This window comes from Coregonus clupeaformis, chromosome 15, assembly GCF_020615455.1.
Source record: "Coregonus clupeaformis isolate EN_2021a chromosome 15, ASM2061545v1, whole genome shotgun sequence".
Lineage (NCBI taxonomy): Eukaryota > Metazoa > Chordata > Actinopteri > Salmoniformes > Salmonidae > Coregonus > Coregonus clupeaformis.
The window spans coordinates 8,154,000-8,174,846 of record NC_059206.1 but is presented as its reverse complement, the minus strand read 5'-3'; the positions used below and the strand labels follow the sequence as shown (position 1 = coordinate 8,174,846).

Genomic DNA, 20,847 nt, shown 5'->3' with positions numbered 1-20,847 from the left:
ACACAGGCAGACCAATTCTGATCTTTTTACCACTAATAGGTCTTTTGACCAATCACATCAGTTCTGTTCACATCAGATCTTTTTTAAAGCTGATCTGATTGGTCAAAAGACCAATTAGTGGAAAAAATATCAGAATTGGGCTGCCTGTGTAAACGCAGCCAAAGAGATTTGGTGGTATATTGTGTATTTATTGTTACTTGTTGCAATGCAAATAAGCGCAATATGCATAGTTGGATTTACACTGCTCTGTCTACCTGCTTCCTTCCCTGGGTCACGTTCAGTAGCCTCCAAACGAATTAAAACACACTGTGTTACCTGAACATTCCTGAACATTCCAGAAAATTCCTACTGGCCTTTCTATCAATTTCTCTACCATTATTCAAACAATATTCACAATATAGATTTTTGTCCATGTCACCAAGCCCTAACAGAGAAACACTATTTCTCAGTGGAGAAAGGCAGAATCATTAGACTAAGCAAGCCACTGTGCAATTTGCCTGTTTAGTTGTAATGACCATGCTGTGAGGTTTGAAAGATTAATTCGCCCACCGTGGTTGTGGTAGGTAGTGTGTGTTCCTTCAACCAACCGTGGTGGTGGTGTCGAGGGCCTGTTCTGATGTAGGGATAACTAACCCAGGTAGGTAGGTGCTTGGGGAGTTGGCATGGGGGCTAGCTCCGTTAGCTCCTGACACTGATGTATTGTGCAGCAGTCTGACTAGATGGGGTGGGTGGGAGCGTCAGGGAGAGTGCAGCAGTCTGACTAGATGGGGTGGGTGGGAGCGTCAGGGAGAGTGCAGCAGTCTGACTAGATGGGGTGGGTGGGAGCGTCAGGGAGAGTGCAGCAGTCTGACTAGATGGGGTGGGTGGGAGCGTCAGGGAGAATGCAGCAGTCTGACTAGATGGGGTGGGTGGGAGCGTCAGGGAGAGTGCAGCAGTCTGACTAGATGGGGTGGGTGGGAGCGACTGACAGACGGATGCCCCCTCTCCTCTCTACTCCATCCATTTGACCAACAATGTTCGTTGAATCACTCCTCTCTCCTTTCATCCTTTTCTCCTGATGAACTTCTCTTTCTTTAATTCTGCCAGTGTCTACCTATACTCCATCTAAAGTCATTCTAGACAATGTCACGTCTACACTCCTTCCAGGATACTTTTAATTGCCTGTGTGTGTGTGTGTGTGGGGGGGGTAAATGTATGTGCAGTCAAAATGCTCAAACTGTTGATTTGTCTCTCGGGCTGAACTCTCGCTGGTGCTTCCGCTTCCACTTCCACTGTCAAAGAGAGCATGTTGTCTGCAGCACCAAGCGCTAGCTAGCCCTCCACTGTCAACCGGCTGACAACAGTGTACTGGAGTAACTTTTTGGTCATGACAGGAAGTGTACAGCAGAAGAAAAAGATTTGGACACAGCAATTATGTTCAGAAAAGCGAGATTCCCCATAACCTCAGTTGAAAGTTACAGCATTTTATGGCCTACAGCCCCTAGTTACTTCCAGAGCAGTCGAACATTTGGTAAACAGTCAACTTCGAAAAACAAAACAATAAACTTCACAGAGTTTATTGGAGTTTTTCAACTCAAACCTCTGAGGAAGAATTCTTATTTTTATTAAAAAGATTAGTTCCTGAAGAGATTTGTCACAACATCCTCTTTTGGCCATAATCCCATTATCCCAGCTTTGGTGTAGTTACATTTAGCACCTTTTATTTGATGGTTGTAAAAAAAAGGTGTTCACATTGAGATTAGAAAAATAAGAAGTGCTGTGTGAGAATCCTAGCTGATTAGGTGTACACGCTCCCAATCAAGACCTCCCAGACACTGACAACCCTCATTGCATTGTGGGAGAAGAACACACAGAAAAGGATACTGCATATTTTTCCTATTTACTCTCCTTTTTACAGCAACAGGAATTGATCCACGAAATCATAAACATTTCACCAAAAATTATCCTAAATTGCCATAAAAGACACTTGTATAATCACCAAGGTTTAAACATCAGCTAGATATGCACATTTTAAACACAACTAGGAAAAATAGCCTACTTATGCTAAGTCTTAGCATAATATGGGGATATGAGTATAGAAGAATGTGGAATGTAGTGAAATATGGAATCGTTTTGTGATTTTACCCGTTTTGGCACATTGCAATTGCCTTTCATTGTCTGAACACTTACACTACAAGGCTTAACGGCTAGTTAAAGACTAGTTAAAGGCTAGTTAAAGACTAGTTAAAGGCTAGTTAAAGGCTAGTTAAAGACTAGTTAAAGGCTAGTTAAAGGCTAGTTAAATGCTAGTTCTATTCTTATACAGAATGTAGTGCTATAGGCTAGTTAAAGGCGAGTTAAAGACTAGTTAAAGGCTAGTTAAAGGCTAGTTAAAGGCTAGTTCTATTCTTATACATAATGTAGTGCTATAGGCTAGTTAAAGGCTAGTTAAAGGCTAGTTAAAGGCTAGTTAAAGGCTAGTTAAAGACTAGTTAAAGGCTAGTTAAAGGCTAGTTAAAGGCTAGTTAAAGGCTAGTTCTATTCTTATACAGAATGTAGTGCTATAGGCTAGTTAAAGGCTAGTTAAAGACTAGTTAAAGGCTAGTTAAAGGCTAGTTAAAGGCTAGTTAAAGGCTAGTTAAGGCTAGTTAAAGGCTAGTTAAAGGCTAGTTAAAGGCTAGTTAAAGGCTAGTTAAAGGCTAGTTAAAGACTAGTTAAAGGCTAGTTAAAGGCTAGTTAAATGCTAGTTCTACTATATTATCCTTGGTTCATATGCTTGAAATGTCTATTTGAGAGGCTGGTAGTTTTGGAAACTGTGACAGCAACTGTGTAGATTGTTTCATATTTGTGAGTGTGAGGCGTCTGTATACATAGTGGTTGTCTTGACTACTCAGTAACACCAAATTAAGACGACAAGTCTGGTGGAAAATATGAGCCAGAAAAGGGTGTCTTTTTACTATACCTGCTAAGTTGTTCTTTCCAAACTTTTAAACTATTTACTCCTTAGGTTTTAAAGAAACAAAACATGCTGCCCATGTGATGTGAATATATAAATCATTATGAAAGACAGATGTTATCTGATAAGCAAAAAAATCCTCAAGGGAAGCTTCCACTGTCTCCACTCATACTCCAAGGTGGAGAGAGATGACCTGCGTCGTTTGGAACACAACACAACAGCATTCTCTCAAAGTCAAGTTACATTTCCCTCGGATTTGTTGTCGAAACTACAATCCAAGTATGAAATGCAATAACATGCAATCATGAAAAGTTATTGGACTGTCTAGGCCTATATATATGGCTATGGTACTAACCTTTGCATCAGGTAAAATAACTGTGGCTTGAATTACATGTTTGGTATTTTCAGAGCAACGCAACATTACAATCCAACTTTTTAGTGGCTATGATATATCACATGGTATTAAGCTATAGATATTTATTGGATAACACTGAACATCATGTGGCGCCTATCCCTGTGTAGTTCCACTAACTACTCTTGTAACAACGTACTAACGGTTACTAATGACCATTCCCAGAGTGTTAACATTCGTTGAAATAATATATATTAACCCTATTATTCAGACCAGAAACAAATCATCATCACGTAGAAACTAAAATATAAAATCCCCTTTATGTCTTCAGCTCTGGGCTCCCTCTTCCAATCACATATTTTGTTTTTCGGACAGTGGAAAACAGACGTTTTCAGTGTTAACATAACATAACACTGGCCAGCACCTAGCCACTGGCAAGCGACCATCTTTCCATTGCTCTTGTATGGAGAAAAAAAAAATACTTAAAGGGATCTGCAGAGGAGAGACAGGGTAGCAATATTACAGTCATATTCAGTGTGACTTTTAACACTCACTTCGCTGTGAGAGAGCGTCAAAGAGGGGGGCGCAAGCGGTGAATTGAAGCGCACAATTCGCACACATTTACTGTATAGCCCTTTGACTTGAGAGTAACAATAAGCACATTTTAACGATCCACTTTAGAAAATTACAATCAACCTTTAAAATGTGTTCTTTTTTTTTATTTCCCTTTTGTTTATACACAATCAGAACATTCATGCTCACTCATTTGTCCCAAACTTTCTTCCTTCCCCTGTAAGTCGGTAATTGCATTATGCATTGGTTGGGATGTTCTCTAAGGACGAGGCGTAAAAAGCCTCTTGAAAACATTTTCTAATAAAATAATCCCTCCAGCAGTTTTTTTTTTTCAAAGAGCCGCCAGCTTTTTGACTTTCACTGAGGGCTTCAGATCTGCTTTGGTCGCCTTTTACATGGCCTTTTAAGTTTTTACCCTCGCCTCTTGGCAGGCAGCAAAGCGAAGTGAAGTGTACTGAGCCTTGCTGCACTCCAAGAGCACGGTGGTTATAATGAATTAAATATAAGAAACCTCTTATTAAAGCGGTAGAAAACGCTGATTAAATTTTCATGGCGATGCGTTTTTTTTTTATTCCTCGGTTTTTCCCCCTCCAATTCAGCAGTGAAATGTACTGTACAAGGATCATGTGGGGACATAGGCTTGCGTCCCAAATGGCACCCTATTCCCTGTACAGCGCACTACAGCGGGTTCTGGTCAAAAGTAGTGCACTATATAGGGAATAGGGTGACATTTTGGGACGCATCCATAGACTACAGTCAATCAGACTGATGAAGAGAGAAATTCCAAATATGTATTTTTTGTTTAAAGATGCACCATGCAGAAATCGCTCAGCCATTTCCTGGTTGCTAAAATCTAATAGTTCGCCTAATTTCAGTTTACGTGACAAAACAAGCAAGTATAGTGTAGAGAATCATTGTGCCATCTAAACAGCTGTGAAAATATATTTTCAATAACCAAAAATATTGTATTTTCAGCTGTTTGAAGCTAGTGTACAAAACTGAAAGTTTTAAGAATGCGTCCCAAATGCATAGAAATAGTGCACATAGAACAGATCTAACGCTTTTTAGACTTGCTTTCAACGAGAATGACAGATCTATAACTCACATTTCACATTTCTATGTGAATTTGGCCGTGTCGCCCCCAAAACGTTACATATTGCAGCTTTAAGATAGGATAATTCACAGGAGTACAGGAGCATCTTGGGACAGAGCACGTGTACAGACAACACTTCCCATTTTTTCACGGCCAGTTTTGATCCATCCAAAATAAAATAACATAAAATACAAACGGATTATTTTTCAGAAAAACTTCATCAAAGGCTTAATTATTCATGAACAACCATTAACACAACATGTGAGCCATATTATGTGCAATAACTCAACATTTAGATTTTTAACAAAATAAAAGCTTTCTTGATTGCATTATGCATGAAATTGACATTGTTTTCCTATTTGTTATTTCTACAGCCTTCATACTGTAATCTACGTTTAGATGCCAATTATATACAGTACTTAAATTCTTCAATTGTTACTGTATGATTTCCTGTTTAGAAATGTATTTCTTACAACAAGTGAAACTTTAATTTTTTTACTCCACCTTATTCATCTCAATGGCAGTTTATTTATTGCAATTTAAATTTGTTGACACTGACAAATGCGAGAAGGAAGCATCTCAAGCGAAAGCAATGCTAAAATAAACTATGAGAATTTTAAAAAAATAACATCGTACCAGAAAGGCATTGATATGAGTACAGTCTGCAGAAGAAGAACAATACCTGTTGTATGTTAGCAGCTGTCTAAGTATTTGCTGTCTAAGTATCAATGTTTGAACAGCAAGAGAATGAAATCAAACGTATCTATTCAGTATATAGGCATCACAGGGCTTTTTGTATAGAGAGCTTCAACTTATGATATAAGGATCCTATAAATAGCAGGGGCTAGAGTTGTCCTGTCCTGTCATCACTGCAACTGCATTAGCTCTTGTAGAGTACTACTCCTTTGACCCTTCCGCATCTCTCATTGAACTGCTGCAACGGAACATTGGCTCCCATTATGAAGTGTTCAGAACCACCAAAGTTCTGCGATTAAGGATATCCAAGACTGGTGTTTAACTACACAAGAAACACAGGCTAGTGTAGTTTGACAAGTTGTACGTTGTCATCGGAGCAGCACACATAGTGTTGGTCTCTGAAATCCGAAATGTAGCTGATATATTAGGCCTACAATTCATATTAATACGATTTGCAAACAATAAATAAATAAATAAATGAACGTTATAAAATAAGAATGTCTGGATACAAATGGGGTCTTATCCCACAGAGCGAGGGAGAACATGAGTTATGTATGTATTTGTTACGATGTCAGCATGCAGAGATATTTATATATATATAAAATCATTCCTTAAATACATCATAACAGGAGGAAATGTCTCTGTGTGCACACTGCAGACTGGAGAAAAGTTCAACAGCCTTGCTAATGTCATATTCCCGTTCATAAAATATATGGGCTGTGGGACGGTGGCGGGTGGGTGCACACTGAAGCTTTTATCCCCGGTGACAAAATTATGGATGACAACGCATCACAAACGGCACTTATTGCATATACACGTGTCGTGGGAGGGATGTAAGATATTGAAAACGGCGGCAGGCGGAACATTTACTTTTCGAAATGAAAATGTAATGCTGCAATACTTGGAGCACAATTTGGTTAACCTGGTAGGAAGGGAGGGGTGCAGAGGCGTCGGAGGCAATGTCAAATTCATCAGCTGGTTCTCTCTCTTTCACTGGGAACCTGTGCTGCTCACAAGCACTCGGCTGTTGAAACACATCAGGCCAGACGGCCCGCTTTTAAGAGGCTGCGACGTTGATGGAGCGCTATCGGTCCTCGTCTCACTTCTATGACACGTTTACACACCTCTTTGCCTGAACAATGGAGAGGTACACAGAGGGTGTAGCCCCAAAGTTGACCAAATCACTGCTATGCGTTGCAGGGGTTTTTTGTGTGGAATAATTAATAAATATGTGATTTCTTTGCTTTTACAAGGACGTTTCATTTTCAAACACTTCTTTCATCTCAATAACAAATGCACATTATCATATTGTGTGATTATTTTGTTTTTGTTTTACTGGCATATAAGCGATTTCAGAATAATATCTTTAAATGCACCTTTTGATTTTAAGAGGTCGTATGGTTTATCAAGAAACCAAGCCAGAGGTAGAGGGTGTAGATTAGGGATGGGCAACTGGCAGCCCGCATGCAGATCCCTTTTTTTTTAGGGAACTCAGTCGGAGTCTCAACTTAATGTTGAGAGTTAGAATAGAAAACACAAGGTGCAATATGGAAATTTGGTTGTGCATCAGCAGTTTTTTTCTCGTTACTCAATTAGCTCATGTCAGCAATTTTATTTATTTATTGATTGGTAAGTTAGTCTAGCCAGCTATCTAAACTTATAGTAATCATGGTAAAATTATCGACCAGTGGGGCCCCCATTGATTTTGTTAGGCGCTCTCACTCAGATATCATATTAAAAACTGCTAACATTTCTCTCCACCCTCTATGGCAAAAAAAGAATTTACTGCAGGAAATTAGCTGTAAAACTGCTCATCTTTGCTCTCCGCCCCATAGCAAAATGAGTAGAATTGCATGAAATAAGTTACTAAATCTTCTCTCTGATTTATGTGTAAAATTGCAGAAAACTTGCTTTAACACTGAAATATTTTCTGTACGTCCCATAGCAAAATGTGTAGAATTGCAGGAAATGAAATCTAAAACCTAGATCCCCGCAGAGGGGGGGCACTAAAATGTTTTGCTCGCAACAAAATGTATCTTAGGGCCTCCAAATGACTAGAGCTGACACTGACTGCATGTATGTGACCCGCACCCCCATAAAAAGTTGCCCATCTCTGGTGTAGATCAATGTAGTGACCCGCTTGCTAAGCTATCCCCTTTTCAGAACTACTTACAACACAGCCAGCCTAAGGCTGGTACTTTAACTCAGGGAACATATTTTACCACGTCCCGTGCTCCGGCAACAGTGTATAGGCCTAACCATCGTCTCTAATCATTTGTGGCTCTTTTACTTGACGGCCAGTCACTCCTAGCTGCCGCCACCGCCTCCGGATCGCAAATTCCACCATCCCTGTCAAGCCTAATTAACAAGTCAGACGTGCAGTCGGGAACATTTATGCAATTAACCTGCTAAAAAATGGTTGGAGGATGCTAATTGCTACGCTAGTCGCCACGGAGGCTCATTAGCATAGCTTATGTGTGGAAAAACAATTAGAGACCGCGTTTAAGTCTGAACCGCAGTAAAAACCCTCGCAGCTATGACAAAGGAAAGAGGAATGGATGAAGGGGAGGAGAAGAGGACGAATCGACACACAAAAAAAACGTAGTATGCAATCCCAGCGTACCTCAGTGTAAGGCAGGAACATGAGGTTGAAACAAGAGAAACAGGGCAGATATAAGTCGTTAAAAAATAAGCCACTACTACTTAAAATAAACGTAAGGCAGTTTATAGAAATGTAAGAAAAGAATCCTGCCTGGTAGCATTAGCAGGCTCTAGAGCCACTGTCCATTGACGCTCCCGAGTGGCGCAGCGGTCTAAGGCACTGCATCTCTGTGCTTGAGGCGTCACTACAGACCCCCTGGTTCGATTCCAGGCTGTATCACAACCGGCCGTGATTGGGCGTCCCATAGGGCAGCGCACAATTGGCCCAGCGTCGTCCGGGTTTGGCCGGTGTAGGCCGTCATTGTAAATAAAGAATTTGTTCTTAACTGACTTGCCTAGTTAAATAAAGGTAAAATAAATAACAACATGCAATGTATTCATAAAAGACATATACTCAATATACTGTGAGAAGCAGCTCACGCTGTGCTTCAAGGAGCATCAGAAATCACATCAGGGGATTTCCACCGACAATGTTCACAATCTAGTCCATTTTCCAAACCACTGGTTCATGAGGCCATTTTAACAACCGTCTATGGGCCATGGCGAGGGCGGAAGCACACCAGCAGAACATAAGAACCTGTTGTTAAGCAGCAACATAATCTGATAACTCCATACGCAAGAAAAATGCTATTGCCTGATTTTGAGGGATACTACTTTCGTACACGAGGAGTCAACTTCATTTGAGTTCTACTCATTAAATCAATATGAGTTGTTTTTGAGATGTCGCTCCTTGTGTGTTCTATTTAGTTTTCTGACATTCTGACAGAAGAGGCCCTCTTTCAATCAAGTCTATTCATACATTATTCATATGTTATTCATACTTTATTATCATTATTATTATTATTATTATTATTATTATTATTATTGTGGCAGGCACTTTATCTAATGAACATCCAGACAGATTTATTCCTCTCATTAGCTCACTGTTTGATTGCCCTGAGACAGAATGTCCCCCCACAGGCTTAAGAAATGCTTACCTCCTCAATCTGGGCTGGCTGGTAAATCAACTTAATGATTTCAATTGCCCTCACTTCGCTTTATTGCAATCTAAGCCCACAATTGATTTAGCCAAGCAAGAAAGTATATGGAGCACATTATGAAGATGTGTGTTTTTTGTTGTTGTTGCAGAATGCACATTTCTGATGTGGCCCCGGCAGTTTTGAGAGCAGAATCTGTGATCCACTGTACTACACTGAGATGTCTTTCTTACTGAGCTGGTTTCCCTTGTCCTCAGAGTAACTTCCAAGGTTACAAAAAGACTCAAATGCTAGGGTAATGCTATCTGTTTCTTAATGATTGACTCTGAACGTAACGCTTATCTTATGCAGTGGTGGAAAAAAGTACTTAATTGTCATACTTGAGTAAAAGTAAAGATACCTTCATAGAAAATGACACAAGTAAAAGTGAAAGTCACCCAGTAAAATACTACATGAGTAAAAGTCTAAAAGTATCTGGTTTTAAATGTACTTAAGAACAGTGGTGGGAGAAGTCCTCAATTGTCATACTTGAATAAAAGTCCAAGTCAAAAGTCAAAGTAAACGCCACATCAAATTCCTTATATATATATTTTTATTTTATTTACGGACAGCCAGGGGCATGCTCCAACACTCAGACATCATCTACAAACACACTACTTGTGTTTAGTGAGTCCGCCAGATTAGAGGCAGTAGGGATGATATTGATAGGTGTGTGAATTGGACCATATTGCTGTCCTGCCTGAGCATTCGAAATGTAACGAGTACTTTTTAAGTGTCAGGAAAAATGTATGGAGTAAAAAAAGATATATATATATATATTTAGGAATGTAGTAGAGTAAAAGTAAAATATAAATATAAATAGTAAACTAGAGTACAGATACCCCCCCCCCCCACCCAAAAACAATATACTTAAGTAGTACTTTGAAGTATTTTTACTTAAGTACTTTACACCACTGGTCTTATGTATGAAATGTTTTTATTAAATACTCACTGTACAGACTACGTTTTCCTTTGATAAAAAACCCTGTAATTAGCACATCATAGTGGATGTATGTGGGACAGCGGCAAATATGCCCAGGGTTCGGATTTGTAGAGAACTGTCACGATTTATTTTGAAACACATAGCAAGCAGACATCTCTCTCCCTTCCTCTCTTTGCCAGAGACTGAAGTAAACTTCTCAAAGTAAGAGGAGACTACACGGGCGTATAAAGGTATGATTCCACTAAGTAGGTAGTAGACCACATCTGTTTTCTCCAAACCACTCCCTGTGTTTCCCAGACAAATCTGAACCCACAAATATTGGACAAAATATTTCAGGGGTCACAATGTAAATGTAGTTAATTGTCGTATGATCGTTTATGCTCCCGACCAAATGTCTTAATGACTTAATTAGCACCGTAATTAGCTTAATTCGCTTTTATAACTCGATATTACTGTATCAAAATAAAGAAACAAAGTCGCACACTATATATGCTCCCTGTAATTGAATGGGTAAACCTAACCAACCCTTTCGGCACACAGTGCCTTCTTTGAGGAACAACCTGCAGAAGGCACTAAGACTCATTGACTAAGAGTATCTCCTAAACATACTATTTTTATCCATACTTTCAGTGGCTACTGGTCAGTAATGCAGTAAAATTGTGTAAAATGCCAAAATAAAGAACCCAATATAATTCTCATTGTAGCATTTTGTACAGTAAATACCAAAAAGTACTTGTCATTTTATTTGCTAGATCATAGCGAGGTTCACAAGCGCTTACTATTTTTCCTATTGCATACTAGTCATCCGTATACAAACACACACACACAACACACACACACACACACACACACACACACACACACACACACACACACACACACACACACACACAATAAAAGGCTCCTCTATCTTTCTCGGCTGCAGTCCCTAAACATTTGTTACATTTGCTTCCAAAAACAATTCACATTCCATTTATCATTTGAGCCTTGAAGCCTTCTGTTCCTAACGACGAGGTGCTCCGTTTCCAACTTGGCCAATGAGGATTTTAGGTCGACCCTTACTCTGCATAACAGCTAAGAATATTTTTTTACTTATACTGTCTTGAACTAAATTGTGAGAATTATGTACAATTCCCTATGTACATTAATATGTACAAACATTCAAATGCATTCTCCATTCATTTCCTGGGTTTAGTCCATCAGAAAATATTAGTCCATCCAAAATATTAGTTCATTAGAAATGTTATCCAGCTAAATATTATCCAGCTAAATATGGAGTCGTTGTTTTACACTGTATATTTAATAACCATTGCTCTTCGACCATGCTATCCTTTGTAACAACACACACGGCTACAGTTCAATCAAAAGATATATATATATATGTATATTACACACAACAGACATATTTAGCACGGCATCCCTCTCTGAGATGTAGGCACCCAACCCCAGCACAGTCAAAATAAAAGACCAATCACTGTTAACAATCTAAGCTCATGTGAAACCCCATGAAACGCACGGCTCAACACTAAAGGTGATTTACAATGAACGTCTAAAAAGGAATATGAGAAAAAGAAAGCTGCAATAAAAGCGATATAGTGAATGCACTTGATTGTTTTCCAGCGAACGCAACGTGGAATTTGATTCCACAACTTTCCTTTTGCAGTATTTTATAAAATAACAAGAGGCTCCTATTGGGCTTTAAGTACAGCTTTGTCCATTTACTTCAAGCTGCCAAGACAACACAATGCTAATGCTCTTACCTTTGTAAAAAACATAACGTGGTGTAATGCCAATAACAACAGGCCTATGCAAGTCAACAATAATTCTCATAATTAGCAATATGGGACTATATTTGTTAAGCTTTGTGAAACATAATTAATTAGCCATAGAGATTTTTACAACAAAAACGTATTTCTTAAACCAGTATCTGCAAACTAAATACGGTGACTGGCTCAGTCCAAAATAATTTGTAGTGTAAGAGATTTTGAAAAAACATCAATACAGTGCCATACTGTATAATCCAACCAGTATAACAGTTTTACAATTATAACATAAATAATAGGCCTTTAAATCACAACTCTATAGGCCTAGACTACTGAAATAATTACACTGAATATTTATAAAAATCTGCAATCACTTGCTGAGACTTCATGGCTTAACATGAGATTGTTATGAAAATGCACTATGAATATTCCAGTAATAACCCATAACCATCTATTGTGTACAATGAAGCCAAACAGTAAATCCACAGCCATAGTCCATATTTCTATCTGGGGCGATGCTCACTTTTAGCCCTTACACTACCTATAGCTTGAAGTCATTTCTAGAGGCTGTCATCCCTTGTGCAAAATCAGTTATCATATTCCTTTTGCCTTCTAAGTCTCTCTCTCTCTCTCTCTCTCTCTCTCTCTCTCTCTCTCTCTCTCTCTCTCTCTCTCTCTCTCTCTCCCTCTCTCTCTCTCTCTCTCTCTCTCTCCCTCTCTCTCTCTCTCTCCCTCCCTCTCTCTCTCTCTCTCATACTTTAAACATCTCTTGTGACTGAGAAGTTCATTAAATGTTGTTTCCTCAAGTCACTCTTAACTACATGGCTCACAATGGCTCCAAAGCTGGCCAAGCACAGGCGTTAATTGGTGATGATCTCTGACCCCCTGATCATCTAGTTTTAACGTTACCCCAAGGGGTTGAAGGTTACTCATTCGATAATTGTCAATGTTTGTGTCAATATGTATTTTACCATCTCCCCTCTCAAATCACAGAGAAATGTAATTGCACACCTTTCCACACTGTGTTAAAATGATGTCACCAACCTCTACAAGAGGAGGCTTTGTTTGTCCATCTATTGTCCTCTCACCCGTACATAAATATATATCACAATAGGCTACACTTGTGCTTTTGTAGCTTGAAGTATCCATGTAAAATCTATTGAATTATATGTGTTTTTAACTACACTATCATCACCAAGGAAGATTAAAATATATGTCACAATTCTTTGATTAACTTGACATACAGTGTGATCCAGATTTTACATCATTAGACATGAATTCCAATCTAAATTAACCTTAGCGCGGTGTTTACTCACACTGTTAAATTATAATTACAAGAAATGTGCCAGTTTCTTCATAGAGTGTGACAGATTCTCTTCAACTGCCATGGCAATATTTTGTGATGTTTTCTTCCGGGTGCAAAAAATGCTGGAGAGCAACATTATAGGCTCGTCTTATTCAACTTCAATTTCCGCCTCAGTCTAGTAGGCCCACGTCCAATATAATACAATATAATGTTAGCTATAGTGAATTATACAGTCCTGTTTAGCCGTTCGACATATGCTGACACATTGATTGCCAACCAATGCACACAGGTCGTCCGCGTGCTCATACTGAAACACTGTCAAACTGGTGCAAGCGGTGTTCGATCTCATCTGCTAAATGGACAAACAGAGTATCTTGTGAAAATGTAGCTGTATATTTTATATGATTAAATCGTGTTTTCGAGCGCAAAGAACAGTGGACTACAATGAAAACCTATTACTAGTAGGTAAGGTTCCCTAAAATAGTGTAGTTACAGCTTTTGTACTCACCTGTTTTCTCTTTGATTTCGCAGAGAACACTGAAGAGCGCGGGTTTCATTCTGTGACAGTTCAATCCATGTTTCCTTTGTCAGTAAATAAAAATATGCTTGTTAGTAACAACATTAGCTATAATATCAGTTTTGTGCCTTTAAAAGTGGGGAAATAACTCACACTCATAGGCCTCATAAGGCACATGTAGAATTTATGGTATATAGTTCCACAATGGCATCCAACTTCACATTAAGTTAATTGTATAGTTATCACTGTATGTTTGTCATTATCATGTTAACATTTTATTTGGTCAAAGACACAATTTGCAAGATAGGGCACATGAGACATAATGCCTAAACTACCTTATTGAACATTAGGCTTCCAATGAACAATCTGTCAGAATTTCAAAAGTTGCTATTGGCCTATAGACTATGCCTGTAGCCTCTATCTACAGAATAACCCACAATGAAATAATTAGCCCACTTCGTGTACAATTATTAATTCGCGAAATTAAAAATAATTAAAAGGGACCAACTTTGCTTGCGCCTCATCCAGACTTTGGTCGGTAATTGTCATTATTTGATGAAGAATGTCCCCAATATCTTGTTTTCTTCCGTCCCCATCCGTCCCCTCGTGTCCGTGGGGCGGCGGTAGTCCCATGCCTCCTTGTACCGAATGGCCAGCCAGAGTCACGCCGCTGAGCGCCTGCATTATCCGGGCTTGTTCCTCCATCATGATGCCGCAACACAATCAATATGCGCTTTTCAGCGAGGCAAAGAGAGAAGATTGTATATGTTTCAATCACATACAGGAGCAATATTGTCCGGCTGATGGCACATTGAAAATTGAACGCGATCTGGTACAGAAAATTTTAAATTATAGGTTACCGAGAACGGTACTCGACTATAAATAATCTTCTCTGATAGTTTTCTTCAATTAACAGCATGGAATGAAAATTATGTTTCAGTCTAAAATCAATATGATATTCAGCATCTAACACTAACGCATCTGAGTAGCCTAGGCAATAGAGAGAGGTGTGTCTTGCAGGTAGCCTATTCATGCAAAAGGTCCGTGCTGTTTTCAGTCTGAATGTTGTCTTCTACCGATTCTCCCTGCGTATCCTCTTGGCATCCTCGTTTTTCTGGTCTTGATACGAACTTCCAAGATTCCATAGAACCAGCAATCCAAGCGCAACTTGCAAACCAGCACAATGTGGACCAGCTAAAATAACAATGTCAAAATGCACCACCTCTTGCTTTTCTCAAAAGTTGCAGTGGATTACCTGCTGCAAAAAAATCAAGGTAATAATGTGCTAGAAAAATTACGAACGAGTAGGCCACTTTTAAAAGTTTAAAATTTGACAAAGAAATGGTATGATTGCGCAACAAATAGCAATGCGTAAATTCCTGTAGGTCTACTCCTGTCAAAATAACGTCCGTCTTAGGTTAGTTGACGGCTTTTGGTGGTGCGCTGAGCGATTGGGAGGACGTGATAGACTGAACGCTATAGCATACAAAAAAATAGAAAAACGGTATGAAGCTCCACCCCTTTCAGAGATGTACGTCCTTTGTCACCCCTACTGTAAGCTATACTACATACAGCACATAACCCTGAGATATGATGCTCCTGATCTGAAGAGGACACCTATTCAGACAACGCAAAGTATGACTCTTAATTTGATCATGCATAAAAAGATGCATCGTCACTTAACCCATTCAATGTGAAGGCGCACAGACATGATCGAGTTGGGTGCTATAAAAACGCTAGAATGCAACTAAATGTGGAGAACTCCCCCTTCCGTAGCTCACGTGAACCAACTACTACCTGACCTGTTCTAGGGGAACAAGGTTCTAAACGTGAAAGAGAGGGCTTTTTTTACTCCAATCGACTCTCTGCTGAGGTAGACTGACGGTCAAATCCACCAATGATGGAATATCAGAGTCAATGGCCCACCCTTGAGATAATTGTGTGGGCAGTCAGTAACTTTCCATTGGTCGTTGCCACGAGTGATATTTGCATGGTGGTCCTCCCTTTTGGTTGCTATGACAGCAACTCTGAGACTTCGACGCACAACTGGAGAGACAAAGACAGTGTTCAGGCAGTTCAGCGATAATAAAATAACGTAGACAATGATGTGAGATATACCATTGTAGGCGTATGTGGATTAAAGCATGGTTTTCTGTTCAGCTTTATTTTGACAACTTTCAGGGAGTGGCGTTTAGAGTAGCCGTGGGATGGCACATTAGGCCCAGCCAAAACCTGTGATGGCAAGATAATAACAGAATGCACGCATCTCGTCGGTTAACAAATGCTTTCAACAAGAAGCTTGGAATGGTGCATTCCGGATCAGGAAGTGTAGATTCATAATGTAACCATGCTTGAAATGGCAAAGTTGTGGCATCAATGCATGTGCAGTGCCGAACTGTTAAATGGAGGAATGTGGTCTTCTGGAGAAGAGTCGGACCAAAGGGGGCACCTTGGCCTTCCAATGATCCCCTCCTTAACCTAGGCAACATGATGAAAAGTAAGGACATTTAAATGAATTCATATTCAAATGAGGTACAAAATTATCTCCAATGGGAGAGTCCGCTTCCACGTGCAATAAGGCATAAGTTAAACAAATCAAAACACATACAGAAATATGGATTTATACAATGCGAGTTTAGACTGAATTGGGTGTCAGGCCTACATAGCCTAATTGAGAAACTGAGTAGGCCTGTTATTAGCGTATTGCCTTCGCCATGACTGGAAATACCTGAAGCTGCTTATACACACAACCAACGCAGCCGCCTCCATTGTTTTAAAAATGTAAAGCTGACGGCAGATTTGCCTCCAACCCTGGTAGCAGTGGCACGGGGAGGGACGGCAGCTTCCACCCGTTGCATGCACAGGGAATTTTTCTCTGCCACTCAAGTTAAACAAATTTAAACTTTTAAAAGAACAGGGGGCTCCCGTTTTCTTGGGTGGATAGGCCTAACCCGGAGTTGTCATGTTGGCTGCTTTCTGTGCTGCCTGCATTTTCCAGATTTATGATCCACTGTAGCCTGGGTGTAGACGGCTTTACCTGTGTTTTCAGCTCACTGTGCGTAAGGCCTCTGAGCAATCTGAACAATCACACTTTTAGTCAACCAACGAGCTATGTATTTTACTTGGGCACTTCACTATGGACGTTGTCCTTGCAAGCAATTATTTGAGTCATTTTGACAGGAAGTAGGCCTAACTGTTTGCAATCTCTTAGACCTCAACCTCATTTCCATAAAGCTAGTTCGGTCTTACGAACAGCAGATTTGTTACGATGTGTTGATTGAAATATGTCATATATCAGCATGTGCTAGGTAGATAGAGAAATTGTTAGATTCTGTCAATGGTTTATATCTTAACTTTCACATTCAAGCAAACGCAGGGCTGTTAGGGCTGTTCATTTAAATCAAACACAGACACAATTGCACGTGTTCATAGACATAAAATCAAATAAAATAAAATTGTATTTGTTACATGCGCCGAATACAACAGGTGTAGACCTTACTGTGAAATGCTTACTTACAAGCTCTTAACTAACAATACAGTTTTAAGAAAATAGAGTTAAGAAAATATTTACTAAATAAACTAAAGTTAAAAAAAATAGAAATAATAATAATAATAATACAATAATGAGGCTATATATAGGGGGTACCGGTACCGAGTCAATGTGCTGGGGTACAGGATAGTCGAGGTAATTTGTACATGTAGGTAGGGGTAAAGTGACTATGCATAGATAATAAACAATGAGTAGCAGAGGTGTACTCAAGTATTTCCTTTATTTTGGCAGTTATCTGCACATGGCCAATATACCGTGGCTAAGGGTGGTATCTAGGCACTCCGCGTGGTATATTGGCCATATTCCACACCTCCTCGGGCACATTGCTTAAATATAACATGGCTAAGGGCACGACACAAAGCAGAGTGGCTGAATACAGCCCTTAGCCGTGGTATATTGGCCATATACCACAAAACCGAGGTGCCTAATTGGTATTATAAACTGGTTAGCAACATAGATTGAACAGTAAACTACTATTTTTGGGACATACCCATTAAAGCAATTGTACACGAGAGGGAGAGGTAAACAACTTTTTTTTAGCACGGCTGTGCTAAATACAATGCATTCAGAAAGTATTCAGACCCCTTGACCTTTTCCACATTTTGTTACGTTACAGCTTTATTCTAAAATAGATTAAAGCGTTTTTTGCCCTCATCAAGCTACACACAATACCCCTTAATGACAAAGCAAAAACAGGTTTTTAGAATTTTTTGCAAATGTATTAAAAAATTACAACTGAAACGTCACATTTACTAAGTATTCAGACCCTTTACCCTTTACAGCACCGTTGGCAGCGATTACAGCCTAGAGTCGTCTTGGGTATGACGCTACAAGCTTGGCACACCTGTATTTGGGGAGTTTCTCCCATTTTTCTCTGCAGATCCTCTCAAGCTCTGTCAGGTTGGATGGGGAGTGTTGCTGCACAGCTATTTCCAGGTCTCTCCAGAGATGTTAGATCGGGATCAAATCCGGGCTCTGGCTGGGCCACTCAAGGACATTCAGAGACTTGTCCCGAAGCCACTCCTGCGTTGTCTTGGCTGTGTGCTTAGGGTCACTGTCCTGTTGGAAGGTGAACCTTCGCCCCAGTCTGAGGTCCTGAGTGCTCTGGAGCAGGTTTTCATCAAGGATCTCTCTGTACTTTGCTCTGTTCATCTTTCCCTCGATCCTAACTAGTCTCCCAGTCCCTGCTGCTGAAAAACATCTCCACAGCATGATGCTGCCACCACCATGCTTCACTGTAGGGATGGTGCTAGGTTTCCTCCAGATGTGACGCTTGGCATTCAGGCCAAAGAGTTCAATCTTGGTTTCATCAGACCAGAGAGTCTTGTTTCTCATGGTCTGAGAGTCTTTAGGTGCCTTTTGGCAAACTCCAAGCGGGCTGTCATGTGCCTTTTACTGAGGAGTGGCTTCTGTCTGGCCACTCTACCATAAAGGCCTGATTGGTGGAGTGCTGCAGAGATGGTTGTCCTTCTGGAAGGTTCTCCCATCTCCACAGAGGAACTCTGGAGCTCTGTCAGAGTGACCATCGGGTTCTTGGTCACCTCCCTGACCAAGGCCCTTCTCCTCCGATTGCACAGTTTGGCTGGGTGGCCAACTCTAGGAAGTGTGTTGGTGGTTCCAAACTTCTTCCATTTAAGAATGATGGAGGCCACTGTGTTCTTGGGGATCTTCAATGCTGCAGAATTCTTTGGTACCCTTCCCCAGATCTGTGCCTCGACACAATCCTGTCTCGGAGCTCTACGGACAATTCCTTCGACCTCATAGCTTGGTTTTCGCTCTGTTTACTTATGTAGATAAGGTATTTCTGTTTTTTATTTTTAATACATTTGCAAAAATGTATAAAAACCTGTTTTCACTTTGTCATTATGGGGTATTGTGTGTAGATTGATGAGGATTTGTATTTATTTAATCAATTTGTCTGAATACTTTCCGAATGCACTGTAGGTACGAGTTGGAGTTGTGTTGCACAACCTCGAGTGTACAAGTGCTGTTCTACAACGGGTTGCCAATTAAATAAAAATCTTTATTTTAATAAATGTATTCATGGGCTACTATTTCATCCCTCAACGAAAATACAGGCCTAATCAGACACATCTATGGTTGCTAGCCAAGCCTGCTGGCCATTCATTCTATCGGTTAGGTTGCCAGAGATGCAAGTTCCCGAGTGGCACAGCGGTCTAAGGCACTGCATCTCAGTGCTTGAGGCGTCGCTACAGACCCCCTAGTTCGATTTCAGGCTGTATCACAACCGGCCGTGATTGTGAGTCCTATAGGGCGGCGCACAAATGGCCCAGCGTCATCCGGGTTTGGCCGGTGTAGGCCGTCATTGTAAATAAGAATTTGTTCTTAACTGACTTGCCTAGTTAAATAAAGGTAAAATAAAAACCCAGTTGTGAAGTCTTTTTGTTCTATATCTATGGACGTGATCCAGTCCTTCGTTTTAAATGTTCTGTTGCCATGCTGGCTGGCAACGCTCTCATCCCTTGCTTGCCAGCTAGCCAACTACGGCTAACACAGTCAGGTCAAACAGTGCAGCCAGAATAACAGCGAAGTAGCTGCATTTGTGTTTGTTTCGGCTGTTTTGGATACATCCATAACAATGAGCTAATGATGCGTGATTTCGCCTGGCATAGAAAATGTGTTCCCTCGTCAGGACGCTACTCAGAGGAGCTGGCCAACTACACAGCTAACGCAAACACTTCAAACTGAAGCTGTTAAGACAGCAAACTAGCTGCATTTCGCTTCACCTGTTTTTCAATTGACATTTCTTTGTATATATCCATTAAATTGATGCTGATTCATGATTTCGACTGACTGAGAAAAGATGTCTGTCTCGTCCTGACACGTTAATTCTCAATAGGACAGTGGAGAATTTCTATATTGAAATGATGTTTGCAAGTGTCGTGAGACAGACAGCAACGTTTGTACAAATCCCTGTTGTTGCAAACCAAATGTTAGGCTAGAAGCAATGTCTAGATGCCTTTTACAGTGGAGATCAAGTCAATGAATTGGCTGGCTGGGCTGAAGGGACAGTGGATGAGCAGGGATTTGTCAGATGGAACAGAAAACAAGATTCCAATTTTAACGTCATAGGCTTACCCGTGCTAAAAGTTTTTTTTAGTATGACTTATAACGCGTCTCAACCAATCACAATGCTTGTTTTGACCAACCCGTTGTAGAATGTCTGATATACACATATCTGAAATGCTGTTTCAGCCAATCAGCATCCAGGACCCAAACTAACCGCTTTATAATAAATAAATAAATAAATAATCAAATGTATTTATAAAGCCCTTTTTACATCAGCAAATGTCACAAAGTGCTATACAGAAACCCCGCCTAAAACCCCAAACAGCAAGCAACCATATACGTTGCGTCGTGCCTAAGAAGAGCCCTTAGCTGTGGTATACTGGCCATTCACCAAACCCCCTCGGGCCTTATT

At 40.2% G+C, this 20,847-nt stretch overlaps 1 protein-coding gene across 3 annotated transcripts in view; it reads right to left on the bottom strand.

Moving 5' to 3' along the window:
* The window catches only part of LOC121581927 (pre-B-cell leukemia transcription factor 3), a 116,578-nt gene extending 100,920 nt beyond the window's left edge, over nucleotides 1–15,658 (bottom strand). For all 3 annotated transcript variants that reach the window (XM_041897334.2, XM_041897335.2, XM_041897336.2), the window contains exons 1-2: nucleotides 14,364–15,658; nucleotides 13,847–13,920 (exon numbers count right to left, since the gene is read on the bottom strand). In XM_041897334.2, the coding sequence (XP_041753268.1) occupies nucleotides 13,847–13,920; nucleotides 14,364–14,563 (274 nt within the window). In that variant the 5' untranslated portion in view covers nucleotides 14,564–15,658. The remainder of the gene's footprint in view (nucleotides 1–13,846; nucleotides 13,921–14,363) is intronic.
* Nucleotides 15,659–20,847: the final 5,189 nt, after the last annotated feature.